This window comes from Odocoileus virginianus, chromosome 6, assembly GCF_023699985.2.
Source record: "Odocoileus virginianus isolate 20LAN1187 ecotype Illinois chromosome 6, Ovbor_1.2, whole genome shotgun sequence".
NCBI lineage: Eukaryota > Metazoa > Chordata > Mammalia > Artiodactyla > Cervidae > Odocoileus > Odocoileus virginianus.
In genome coordinates this window covers 49,482,028-49,496,589 of record NC_069679.1, presented here as the reverse complement: position 1 = coordinate 49,496,589, position 14,562 = coordinate 49,482,028, and the positions used below count along the sequence as shown (strand labels likewise).

The window sequence follows — 14,562 nt, the reverse complement described above, 5'->3', positions numbered from 1 at the left end:
TGCAGGGTGATGTTCAAGAATGTAGAAGGAGATGGCAGTCTCCATAGGAATTAAAAGCTCCCTATAATGTTTGGTGAAAGAATGCTTTAAAAAAAAAACAAACAGAAGTCAAGTGATTGGCTAGCTAGTGTTTGGCTAGCTGGGCCTTGAAAACAATGAAAGGCAAATTATAAAAATTGAATAAAGAATCTAGAAATACAATATAGAGTTAACTAGATGTTCTTCCATCAGCAAAACAGAATGAACATGAATAGAATTATCAATCCCAGTGAAATGGTAAGTAATGGAGCACACATGTGTTAGTAAAACGGTAAAATTAATATAGCATTACAATTGTACCTCAGTAACTAGGAGGTATAACAATATCTAAAGCATACTGAATGTTTCCACAGTCACAAAAAGATAATTAAAGAACAACTCAGTGGTTCTTGTGCGTGCGTGCGTGTGTGTGTGTGTGTGTGTGTGTGTGTGTTAGTCACTCAGTTGTGTCTGACTCTTTGTGACCCCAGGGACTATATCCCACCAGGCTCCTCTGTCCATGGGATTCTTCAGGCAAGAATACTGGAGTGGGTTGCCATGGCCTCTTCCAGGGGATCTTCCTGATTCAGTGATTGAACCTGGGTCTCCTGCATTGCAGGCAGATTCTTTACCATCTGAGCTATATAAAAGTCCTTTTACTGGTTTTTACATCACAATTTAACAACATTCTATTCCTCTTTAATGTCTTGATTGAGTATCATAATGCAAAATATATACCCACACATTAAGTAAAAAATTTCAGATGGTAGATACAATCTGGCTACCTGTAAGAATATGTTCAATTATGTACATAAAATATGTTTCCAGAAAATAGGGGAAAAGTACAACACAACTATTTTTTTCTAAATAAAGCACTGTCATTTAAGTATAAACCATAACATGAAAGCATGGTTTAAAAAAAAGTGCCATAATGTTATGGAAAAACACATCTCTATAAATTAAACCTGAGAAGAAAAAACATAAGTAGCATGCTTTACCCAGCTGCAGCTTAAATGCTTTACAGCAGCAGGTACAGTAAACACTGTTGCTAATTGTTTTGATTTTTGAAGAGAGGTAGGTGACAGTAGTATCAAAAATATATTCAGGATTTACTTAATTTTAAACGGGAAGGAGGATGGACTCTATTAAAAACATGTAACATGTCATAAATATTTCTTGGCAATATTCAACAAATCATGCACTTAAGTGAGGCCAACAAAGAAAACAGGCATATGGTACATAATTTTGAGATTTACATTGGTTTTATAATACAATAAAACACAGAAACTGTTGGAAGTAAAATGATAGAAAAGAAAACACAATTGAAGAGAGAAGCTGTTAGGGAATAAAAGTCTCTAGTATCAGTGTAAAGACCAAAAGCTTAATTCAAAGGTTAGTCTTACTAGATGGTAAATTTAATTTAGATGGGCTACCATATTTACTGCAGTAGACAAACCTGACAATATATCAGTATTTCCTTGACCTCCATTCTTTGAAGGTGTTTGGTAAACAGTAACCCACCTACCTCACAATGGGAAAGGCAAGTAAAGCAATGGACAAATAAAACTGGCAAACATTTTATAATATAAAAGCATTCAAATAACTTAATACATCTAATTCAGTAAGAAGTCAATACAGTTAAAAAAAAAAACATGTCTACTTTTCCTGATCTTGATCCTAGTCCACAAACTTGAACAGTGAACAAAAAAGGACTACATTTTTACACTTGATCTTAGCCAAAAGGCCGAGAAGCGATACATTTTTATTATGTCATTTGTTGTTGCACCCGAAGTAGCTGAAGATTCCCACTACACTAACAGGAACCAGCTTGTTCACACAGCGACCTAGAGCTTTTCTTCCAAAGGCAAACACAAATGGAATTTCTTGTTCCCATGCCATGGCTATAACATTATAGTCACTAGGTTGTGTCTGACTGTTTTGCGACCTTGGGGACTGTAGTCTGCTGGACTTCTCTGTCCATGGGATTTCCCAGGCAAGAATACTGGAGAGGGTTGCCATTTCCTTCTCCAGGGAATGCTCGCGACCCAGGGGTTGAACCTGCCCCTCTAGCACTGCAGACTGATTCTTTACCACTGAGCCTATGTGTCTTTACCATAGAGCTATTTATCATCCAAATCCTCAGATGTAGTTTAACACAGCAGGGAGATATACATCTACCACACAATTTATTAAACATTTATCACCTGTTCGTTCCCAAGTAATATGAAAGGTTGTCAGACACAAAGACAAGGGGCCTGCCCTCAAGGAATTCAGTTACACGAAGGAACACACGAACTACAGCAAGGCAGCGCTGACTCTATAACTGAGAAAAGCACGGGCTCCTGTGGCAAGCACAAATGTTAATTACATGACTCTAGAGAGAGTAGGTGGGTACACAGAAAATTTAATGGGAAGTGGGAGAGAAACCGAATAAATAGGGGGATGGGACTATACAAATATGGGGACTGGAAAGGAAAGACAGACACTTAAATATACACAAACAGTATGGCTGAGAAGAGGGAAAACTGTTCATCAGCAGTGTCACAAAATACTTTAGCTTCAACTTCATATAAAAGTCTTATTTTATGCACCAGATTGTATACAATTTATTTATTTATTTATTTATTTTAGTTCTCCCACTTTACTGCTACCAACCCATCTCCCTCCACCCTCGTGCACACATGCTCAGTCATGTAACCCCATGGACTGCAGCCTGCCAGGCTCCTCTGTCCATGGACTTTTCCAGGCAAGAATACTGGAGTGGGTTGCCATTTCCTTCTCCAAGATTGTATAAATTTAAAACAAATATAACTGAAAACACGTCAATGTAACAAATCACAATAAAGTCAAATGATACACTAAAAAGAACCCCACATATTAAAACAAAACAAAAACCAATTTTATGTTATCAGTTAATAAGCACTGGTCTAAATAAGTAACATTTACTTTATCATTTAGCAGCTCCAATGGGCAAAGTTTTTGTTAGCAGACTATGAGAGGAAGACAACTATCACAGGTGAAGAACTGTTCTCTCAACAGGTTTAGGAATTTGGTTTTCTAAAGGAAAATCCTCTCCAAATTAAAGGGTTCTTTTCTCACTTGACTCCTAATAGCATACAATAAACCCAACATATAAACTGAAGAAAACTATTTTACATTACACAATACTGGATATCTTTACCCAGCAATTATATATATTATCAAGTACTACATAGCTGAACCTAGAAAAAAAAAAAAACCCACTGAGGCAGAAATATGAGCTAAAATCTTTTCAAAATGCTATAGGATTAACTTACACAAATGTTTCCAACACTAAAAAAGGAAATGTAATACTCAAGAATTTTCCACTCATTCCTGGAGAGTCACCATATCACTTCTGCAAATTCTCAAACACAACACTGGCATGTGTCCAAGGAAAACGTACTGTGGGGATGATGGCCGAGGGCACCGAGGGGCTGTGTCTAGTCTTACCTCAGCGCCGAAGTAGTTGAAGATTCCCACTACACTAACAGGAACCAGCTTGTTCACACAGCGACCTAGAGCTTTTCTTCCAAGGGCAAACACAAATGGAATTTCTTGTTCCCGTGCCATGGCTATAACATTATAGAGAGCCTCATCCAGGCCACCTGAGACATATAGGTTTTATTTTAGTTATTTACTAAATGAAGCTATTTCAGCACCCTAGAGCTAAAGCAAAAGACACAGCAGCAAAGGATTCTATGGATGCTTGGGGTCACTTAGGCTGCTCTACACATTTTCCTATCTATGGATAGAGGTACATACTTTCTTTCTCCCCAATTAAATACCATATTCCTGTAATGCCAGTATTTTTGTTTCTCCACAGGGATTAGCACAACAGGAATCAAATTTCAATATAATTAATACTTTCCATTTTTTAAATTAATTATAATTGTTAATAGTAGCTGATGCCTTTTATCTGATCTCTCAGCTCATGTAAGCCCCCCATCACAAGCAGGAAGACCAATTATAAATGACTGTTTTTACTAGTATGTCTCCCCTGTGCAGAATATACCTATTACTGCTACTGATGCATCTGTCTACTCCAATTATCAAAAAGGACAAAAAAGGGTGCATGACATGGTACAAAGTACTTGTGTGCTGGCTCACCCAAAGGCCTCTGTTACTGCTGATTTCTGAGACAAATCTCCACCATAAACAGAAGCAGACACTTTTATCTTTTTCTTAACTCTTTTTAAGAGAAAAGAGCTATCAAGGGTAATGTGAAAATTTTTAAAGTAGTAAACTTGTAAGAGTGCATTTCTTTACCTCTGTAAATAAATTCTACTGAAAAAATTTTTACAACAAAGGGGACACTTGGTTGGCTCAACCTAAATCCTTCACCAGGGTTCAAAAATGGGGATTTTCTTTACAATCTGATCTCAATTTTATTAAAATGAAATAAGTGAAATATTTCATTTTCTTTACTCATATTCAATATTATGTTTTATACCTAAGCTCTCCTAAAGAAGACAAATGGCTTCCACTTTTAAAAGTCACCACATATTCCACAGTTATACTACAGAAATACCAAGACACTTCAGAAGTAAAATGCTCAACCTTTGGACTGGATCTTTTCACAATTTGGAGAAATTATCACACACTTGATCTTGTTTAACTTCATATGCTTGGTAACTTCTCTCAGCCCCATCACCAGCCGTCTCCGTGCTTTCGCTCTCACGGGGTCCTTCTGGTAGATGCGTTCCTGGAAGCTGACAAGCTCTTGGAGAAGAAGAGTCACACATTCATCAATCTCTTTACAAAGAACCTGATTACAATACCTGTAAAGGAAACCAAAAATAGGTCATTATAAAATTATGTAGGAAAAAAATACATCCAGGAACAGGTTTTCATTAAAAAACAAAAAACCCAAGTCTTTAAAATCTCCTAAATACTTCAGTCAATGAGAAAAATAACAGAGCTCTTGTGAATTAGAACAGATTGGCTTTAACGTAAAGGACAGACCTCGGGGAAGTACTATATAAATACCTAATTACTAAATTCCTAAGGGTATGAATCAAATATTAGCCTTCTATTAGATAAAAACAGGCATTTTTTGGTAAAGAGATAATGCATAAAGTTATTTTATTCCAATGAATACTAAGGATGCCTCTAATAGGAAACAGATTGATTTCATAAAAGCTAACCAAATGCCTAATACCAACAGTTCATCATCCACGCTTGGATTTATCACTCTCCAGGCACTGGCTTCCTGAACCATAAAAATAGGGATGACAGCGTCAATGGTCCCTCTAACTCTGAAAATCTATGACTAGAGAAGATGAATTCAGTAATTAAATTGAAGTCAAAACCAAAGAGATCTTCGAGGTAAAAGTCACATGCCCTTATAATGGGCGAAACAACTGAATGGGGCTCTCTGTGAGAGAGCCACAGCCCAGAAAACAGGAAGAGAAGTGCGAAGCCATCGCAGTACTTAATTTCAAGGGTAAGGAAGTCATTCAGGTTAAAGTGAGTTCAGTTCAGTTCAGTCGCTTAGTCGTGTCCGACCCTTTGCGGCCCCATGAAAGTAAACTACTTATATATTCTACTTTGCTAGTTCTCATCCATAATCTCTACCATAAGCAGGTATTTAACAAGGAGAACTGGGATAATTTCTAATCTAAGAACTCTGGGCCAGCAAATTGCCACTTGTAAACAACATTATATGGTGGGAAAATCCAGGCTTGCCTTTTTCTAGTGAAAAAAATAATATTGGAGGTTTTTCTCATGTTTATGTGAAAAATGCTTAAATACTTACGAGTATGACATTACTTCAGAATGGAAGATACAACCGGACAGATTGTACACAAGATTAATAAAGTACACAAAATTAAGGAATGCAATTAAAGAATAAAATGCCAAAAATGCAACTTTCTTTATTCTGCTTTCTTCCAAACTGTTTATTTCATACATGAGCAAAATTTTATTCTCCAAGTATTTACTTGCCCTACATCTGTTATTTGACACTTAACTAATTAACTTTTCAAATCTAGGTGGTAAGTATTTGATCAAAACAGTAATATAAAAAAAAGGAACAGAACAAACCAATGTGGTTTGAATTCACACACATTTTATTCTTACCCTGGGATTCTTTCATAAGCAAGAAAGAATAAAGGTAAAATTAATTCATCTATACAAATGTTCATATTCCCAAATCCTTCAGAGCAATGACCATCAGTTCAAGATTATTCACAGATGGGCATTTTAAAACTTAGAAATATACTAAAAACTAATATACTATACTTAAAAACAAATAGCTTTAGGTAATAGGTTGACTTCATATAGTAGGGTCTTAGAATTGTCATTGATTAGAGAGTTTTTTTGAAGGACAATATGAACCAAAAAGCAAAAGTACTGGAGAGGGAAAATGTCATAGTATGGCATTTTATAGATAAGCTCTAAGAGGCCAAATTTCCTAGGGATGAGCACTAGTTGCTATAAAAAGAATATTTATTGTCAAATCACTTTCACATGAACACAGATAAAATGTTTTCCATATAATAAAACCAGCTGTTAAACTAAATCTGAAAGAACTTAAAGATCTCTGGTATTGTTGGCTCAACCCACCAAGAAATAATAACAATATTAAATTCAGAACTACAATCAAGATATTTAAACTATTCAACCTCAATAGAGACTAAAACTTACTCTCTAAATCTTTTGCTGTGGATTTTGGTTATTGTTGAAGATGCCATTGGACTGCCTATCCCAGAACTAGCTGGAGAGCCTTGGGACACAGGTGTCATACAATATGGAGAGTTTTGACTTGCTGGAGACAGGGACGTATCACTGGGCATGCTCAGTCCAGTATCTGTGGAGAAGTGGGGTGAGGAGAAAGAATTCAGAAATTTCAAATGCTGAAAAGTCCTACACCAATCAAAACAACTTAGAATGGCAGTAACTTTTGTATCACTTTCAAATTCTCCAGAAGCTACCAAGTTGGGCATTGTTCCTATCACAAACATTTCTCATATACTACAAATATCAAGTCTTCCTAGTAGGTCTTAAAATATACTCTGAAAAAAATCAAGCACAGCCCATACGTCTTCACAGAAAAGATGAGAGATGGCAAAGCAACCTAAAACACGTACCCTTAGAGGATCTAAACTGAAGAACAAAGAGACGTATCTGCTTCTGCACCTCTTTCCGGATCATATTACCTGTCTCCTACATTTCTATTTTTCCACCTCTTTCTTAGAAATAATTTTTAAAAACTGCCTTAAAATTCCCATTGCTGCTAGCAATGATGATTCCACCTCTCTCATTCCCTCCACACCACTTCTGATTCTCCAAGCACCACCCAAGTTTCTCTTTCATCTGGTCTCTGCTCCTGTGCTCAGGTAGCCACATTTGTCATCTTTTGACTCAATTGCTTCCTTTAGTTACTGCTTCCTTCTCAAACAGATGAACTCAGGAAATGAGTTAGTATTCGTCCAGTCCATTAATTTGCAAAATTACATATATACCTTACCTCTCTGCTAGATTGTAAATTTACTTTAACAGGGACAGCCCACTACATAGCTTTATTACATTTCCTGAGCTTCCCGCCCCCACTCCAGTTATTACAGTACACACAGCAAGTATTCAAAAACACTTGTTGAATGAATGGATAAATAGATAACACCTAAATACAAAGGGAAAGATGTTTAATTGAGAGTAAAGGGGAACCCTAACCAAATATATTGGAACAATTCTTAGAAGTAAATTAATTTTTCTAAACCCAATGGAACATTGCTACTATATCTACGTGTAAATCGGATTTAAATATTTTGCTGAAATTTGAAGAATAAATAGCAGTAGAAAAAGGGACCTAGTCAGGTCTCTCCCAAAGTCTTTCTTTCACAGTAGTAGAAATCTTTGAAGGTATCTGCAGTTTCCCTGAGGTCCGATTTGGAATCATGCGCTGGCCACCCGCTGTATGGGGCTGAATCCTATCAACCCACTGGACTCTGTAGTGCAGTAAGCTTTACAGTTCTCTACTCATTGTGGCATGTGTGTTAACTCCACAAAGTTAACTGAAAAATATCTGTGTACAAGTGGACCTGGGCAGTTCAAACCTGCATTGTTCAAGGGTCAACTGTAGGCCTGCAAAGAAGAGATAGCCAACTGTGTTCTGGATATAAAAGAAGACAAAATAAAAGGAACTGTGACAGTTATAGAGGAGACATTAGTGAGATCATAATTATGAGAGTTCACAATAAATTCAGGATTTAAGCTCCAAAACTGCCACAGACCTACTATTAACACCTGCCCCTCCTGTAAATATCTCCTTACAGAAGCATCTTCTGAATAAATGCTCAAACATAAAAAAAACTTAGATAAAACATGGAGCATATTTAGGAGAGTAACTAGTGATGTGCTGTTACCTACCAACTAAAAAACTCTGGATCACTTTATGAGAAGAAAGGGAAAAGGAGTGATCTTACCTTCCTGGGAAACAATCTCTTGCGGCAAATCATCAATAAAATCTAAGTGCATTTCTATTGGTTCCTCAGATCCCAAAACGCTGTGGTCCACAGTTAAACGGCCCTTCTTTTCCTCTCTTTCTTTCAAAATAACCTAAAAGTCATTACCAGTCTTATATTACTCTTTAAGTATGTACTGAATAATTAAAATGTTCATTATTATACACTTAAAAAATGGACATGAGGATTTTGTCTGGCTACGTGGAAACTGGCAAAAAGGTAAATGTAATTTTAGGCAGTGAAGCTGAAGGAAGTACTATATCCAAAATAAAGGAAGACAATATAATACTACAGCTATTAAACCAGATCTGCTTCATTCTTTAAATCCTAGTTGACAAACTAGGGCTTCCCCAAAAATGGGTAAAATAAAGCTTGGAAACCAGACCACAGAGTTACATTAGATTTATTTGGTTATGTATTATCTCATCCTGCTCCTCCTAATAAAACTGAGTTAAAGAGAGCAGATATTATCCCCAACTTAAAGACGAAGAAGATGAAGGTAAGAAAGGTTTGCTAAAACATAACACTAAGTACTAAGTTGGTACTAGAACCTCAGGCTTCTGATTCCTAGGGTCCAAAGTTTTTGGATACCTAAATGTTTAATTTTTTTTCCTTTAACCTTACAGACAGAACTCATTCTACAGGGCCTTGGTCAACTCAGGAAAATAGTCATGATGCTGAGATGCTAACCTCAAATTAACTAACTAGTCATCATGAAGATGCGTGCTTAACATACTTTCCACAATAATTTGTTGGCTAAAATGCCACAACTACCTTTGCAAAACAGATTTAAACACTTATTTATCCTGTAAAATAAACATCCCCCAGTTTTGATTTACCTTTTTAAGTGCTGTGGGCCGTTTTAGTTTTGCAATTTCCTTTTCTTTTCCTTTTTTTGCTTTAGAGGAAGTAATGTCCAAAGAACTAAAGGATGTCAAACAGGGCTGACTTTTGGTTAAAGGTTTTCTGTTAGTAGAGTCTTTAGTGTGAAAAGAAGCTGCAGTGACCACTAAAAGCAAACAAGAACATTAGTTTTACTCTTATGGCCAACTCCACACACTTTAAAAATTTCTAATGATAAATGTCTAAGAACAAGAACATCCTTTTCTTGTGGAAAACTGACATCATAATAGCAGAAGCAGTATACGGCAGTGCAATGTCCCTCAGATACAGCTCCAAAGAACCATTCTACCTCTGAAATTTCAAAACTCTGTACCTCTTCTTATTGCTAATGAATCTAAGAATGACCCTTATATAAGGTAAGTACTCTGTCACTCCTCATTTCAGCCTGTCGGTAAAGAATGATGATTTTTCCCTCTCAGCTGTATTCTTCAGTACTATTCAAGCAATTCATTTATGCCTGACTGATCGTTACCCTCATTCTCCAGTGCATACCACCCATCCTTCAGTAAACCTTGCCTCTATTAATCATCTCAATCCTCTCACTCTAGCAGAAAAGCTTTCCTGTTACTTACCTGAGCAGATGCTTTCCAATATAAGCTTTTAAGCCACCTGACAGGAGGCAGCAGGCATCCTTACTCCCACCCAAGGCTTACCAACCACCTCTGCTAGCAATCCCATCTCAGGATTAAATTCCTCAAGGATTTTGCTCTATCCCTTTCCCCTTTAATCTTTCAAGTTCTTCCCTAACTCCCCCCAAAAAGTTAAAATCTCTACATGAAAGGATGAAAAACAAAACCTCCCCCCTGACTGGCTTCTAAGGCACCACCACTCCCTCTCTCTTTCTGTAACTTCCAAATAGTCAGCTTTCCCATTACATTTCAAATCATTATAATCTGGCCCCTGCCTTACCCACTTTCTTGAAACTGCTATTGCCAAAATCACATATAATTTTACAATCGCCAAATCTAATTCTGAATCTTTACTCTGCTCTAGTTTTTTTCTTTTTAGCATTTGTTACCAAAGACCATATCCTTCCTCTTTCTGAAAAGTCTATCCTCATCTTCTGTTACATTCCATTCTATTTTTCTTACTTTTTCTCAAACCTGTTTTTCTGGTTCTTCTTCCTTCTGTGTTTTAAGTCGTTAAAACACGTTCTACATCTTTTATCCTAAATTTTCTTTCCCCTGACAATCTTATATATTTCCAATTACAACAATCATCCCTATTTGAAATTTACTGACTTCTAATCTAACCTGAACTTCATACCTAACTATGTTAAATAGGAACCACCAAGATCTCCCTAACTTACATTTCAAATACAACAGGGCCAGAGTCTGTTCTTTCCAAGAAAATTATTCTTCCATGATTCTTAAGTCTATTTGGAATCATCATATCCCTTACCACCAACACAATGCTCTAAGTCAGAGAGTCTGGAGTCATCTTTGACTTGTTTCCACATTCCATCAATTAAAAATCCTATTAACTTTCTCAAAATCCTTTTACATCTTTGCCATTGTCCCATCCTTCTTTTGGACTTCCCAAGAAAGCTGATATCTTTGTAATCAACCCTTACCAATTTAAACACAGTGACAGGTTAGAGGTTAATCTCATTTTTACCTGTCAAGAACTTTACTCTCCCTTCAAAGTCCAGTTCAAATCACATATGAAGTCATTTGTAACATCCTCCCCATATGGTCCTGTTGACATAAATCACTCTTTCTTCTATAAGTTCATTAAACTTTGCTGGCACCAAAGCACTGCTTTTTATGAGCTTTGTGTTTATGTCTTTCTGACTACACTATAATCTTCTTGACCACAGACATATCTTAATCATATCTGTAATTCCACAGTTCCTGACACCATGCTTTGCATGTAGATAATTACATTTGTATATATTAACATGTGTTAAATGAATCAAAGTTATAATAAGCCACTTGAAGTATCACAGACTAATGGTCTTTTCCCCTAAATAATTAGTTACACGTTACTGAGCACTTTACATGTATCATCCCATTTACTCCCTCAAAACAATCCTGAAGCAGGTACTGTATTATCTCTATTTTAATAAGAGGAAGTTGAAGCACAGGAAGATTAAATAACTTGCCAAGGAAATACATGGAAGAACAGGATCCAGGAGATAGTTCAAATCCAAAGCCCCCGCATGCAAGCCCTAGACCACACTGACCCCGAACACTGCTAATTCTCAGTTCCATTTCCCAGGTTCCTTTGCTCTTAGTAAGATGTTACCACCACTCTCCTTATCTCAACAGCATGTAACTCTAAAGCCTGGGATGTACGCAATGTTATTTTCATTAACAGTTACTCTAAGCTAAGGTTCATAGTGGATGGGTAATTAACTATAGGTTTAAACATTTTGCACACACAATTAAAGCTATAAACTGTTACTTATCTTTTTGTTTAAAAATAGTAGATCCTTTATATAGGAACAAAAGAAACAGAAAATTCAATTCTGCCTCTCAACATCAGTGCTTTTTACTGGTGCCTTTCCCTTTCCTTTATCTTATTTCTCATCCTCTAAAACAAAGACTATGAAAGCAAATAAGAGAGCACTTCAAAGCTGCTCAGCCTCACTCTGAGGAGGTTTGTTAAAATACACTGTTTCAGGAGAAAGCGAGATCATTTTCTCCCTCGGAATCCCACCCTCTTTCTCTCACATACACACAAAATTTGATCAAAACTCCTAGGTTTGCCATGTGGTTTTAAATTGGATACTTTAACAGTTATAGAGCCAAATTACTTGTGGTCCTTACTGCTACCTTCAAAGTTGGTTAATGATATGAACCAACTGACAAATCTGAACAGAGCTCCAGAGGGCCTGAGGGAACGCACTATACTGATGCCTGAGGGAAGAGCGTTCCAGGTAAAGCGCAAGCCTAAAGAACTGAGCTAGGAGCACATGAGAAGTGTCTGTGGAACAGCAAAGGGCTAAGTGGCTAAAGCAGAGTGTGCCAAGGGAGAATGCTAAGAAGGGCAAAAGGTAAGAGGGTCAGCTGAGATATGACTTGGAACTCCGGCTTCCCTCCAAGTGAAAAGAGGAGTTACTGGAGAGTTTTGAACTTATATTTGAAGAGGATCACTCCTTTAAAGATAGACTGGGGGTAATAGTGCGGCAGGAGAGGAGCTGCTGAGTAATTAGACTCTGGATTTTTTTTTAGGTATATATAATTTAGATTAACAATATCCAAAATATATTACCAAAGTCAAATAACATACTGCTCAGATGAATGATATTACCTGTATATGACAGAGGTCTGGTATTAGTAATTTGCCGTGCTTTCATGGCTTGCTGTTGCTTTTCCAGAGCTGCTAACATATCCCCCAAATCTAGCTGCACAGGTGTTTTATTCTTTTTTCCAGCTGCCTTTGATAAAGCTTCCTGCAAGATAAATATATGAAAACATTTTTGTTATACTATGAAAATGTGACAATTTAAGGGAATTCCCTGGCAGTCCAGCAGTCTGGACTCCATGCTTTCACTGTGGAGGGTGTGGGTTCAATTCCTGGTCAGGGAGCTAAGATCCTGCAAGCCATGCGATAAGATAAAAAAAAGTGGCAATTTAAGATATTTGATATTAAGATATTTGTCACTCTTCCGTCCACCCTCTCCCCTAAACCTACCAAATAAACTACCATATTTATTCATAAAAATGATTACATACCTGTAGTTTTTTTTGCTCCATACTTATTTCTGAATATTCTTGAGCGGTGGCAAGGGCTGCTGCTAAAGCTTTCTTCTTTTGACTTTTTGCACGCTTAGGAACTGAGGTTGTAATGGGAATTGGAGTCTGAACTATATTGATTGGTGAGTTTTCTGGTAAATCATCCAACTATGATAACCAGAGAAAAACATGTTTTATTGAGTCCATAAAAGTCTAATCATAAGAAAAGACAATCTAGAATGTGAGAAGTTCTCAAGTATAACTGGGCTAGACTGTTCAAAAGGTTCAATGTCATAAAGAACAGTGAGGTGGTAGGACCATTTTAGACTGGGAGACTGGAAAATGATAGTGACAAAACAGCATACTGCAGTAGGTAATATAACCATCTGGATTCTGTACTAAAAACAAAAGAATTCCAAGGTAAAGTTTTGTAACAACTGGGGAAATTTTAGCATGGACTGTACGTTGCATGATGTCATTTAATAAATGGTATTTACTTCTCTGAAATGGAACTATGGACTTCAAAGGACAGTGTCTGTTCTGGCTACGCTGAAAATACTAAATCAGTCCTAAATATGGTGTTTCTTCAATACCATCTGCCCAAGTCTTTATACTTCCCTGTAGTATTTCTTTCCAACACAATCATGGCTCAAAAGACATTCATACATTTTAGTTATCATTTTTAAAAGTCACTTACTACTTTTGAAGGAAGTTTCTGTTGCATATTCTCATCTTTAGCATTTCCATTCTCACTTAGTTCTCGAAATCCATCTTCATCCTGAAATAGTTCCACATTTTAAGTAAAACATAGTCCAAAGCAATAAATTCTTAAGAACAACCTTTTATAATGCTTGAGAGTAATGAGAAATGGGGAAGTAATCAACTCAAGTAATTAACTCAGTATTGAACTATTTTAAGTCAGTCTTAAAAAGGAAGTCTCATTTCTCACAGGCTAACACAAAGCTAATTTAATTATTCAAGGATGAAACAATAATAATAATAATTATTCAAGGATGAGGACATATCCACACATCCATCCTTTGGATTTCTGTATCTACATCTCCGTTTTTATTAATAATTCTACCCAAGGTAGTCAGGTAAATAAAAAGAAATTCAAAAAGGATTTTATCACATTTCACGTAATTTGGATTTTAAAGAAATGGCTTAATGTGAATTTCATTAATATATTCCCTGTCCCACTGTGACATATACCTAGCAATAAGGTTAAAAGTTAAAAAATAAAAATAAATTCCCTATTCAGAGTAATTTCTTAACCAATATCCTCCTTTACACTGAAAATTATATCTAATATCTTTAAATATAACTATGGAATGAATCATGATTAAGGGTAAATAAAAAATCTGCCACAGGTACCGTTCTTGATATAATACTTCAGATGCACTCTCAAGTCCTTTAGGGCAATTATCAAGCTTATGTAACATATTATTCATCTCTAGCCTCTGGCCTCCAGTATATTT

General features: G+C 36.4%; 1 protein-coding gene across 1 annotated transcript in view; it reads right to left on the bottom strand.

Annotated features, from left to right (window-relative positions):
- The window catches only part of SECISBP2L (SECIS binding protein 2 like), a 55,232-nt gene that overhangs the window by 14,315 nt on the left and 26,355 nt on the right, over positions 1-14,562 (bottom strand). The window contains exons 9-16 of the mRNA XM_020891339.2: positions 13,782-13,862; positions 13,085-13,252; positions 12,660-12,801; positions 9,341-9,510; positions 8,463-8,595; positions 6,685-6,847; positions 4,597-4,817; positions 3,490-3,644 (exon numbers count right to left, since the gene is read on the bottom strand). Coding sequence (XP_020746998.2) covers positions 3,490-3,644; positions 4,597-4,817; positions 6,685-6,847; positions 8,463-8,595; positions 9,341-9,510; positions 12,660-12,801; positions 13,085-13,252; positions 13,782-13,862 — 1,233 coding nt within the window. The remainder of the gene's footprint in view (positions 1-3,489; positions 3,645-4,596; positions 4,818-6,684; positions 6,848-8,462; positions 8,596-9,340; positions 9,511-12,659; positions 12,802-13,084; positions 13,253-13,781; positions 13,863-14,562) is intronic.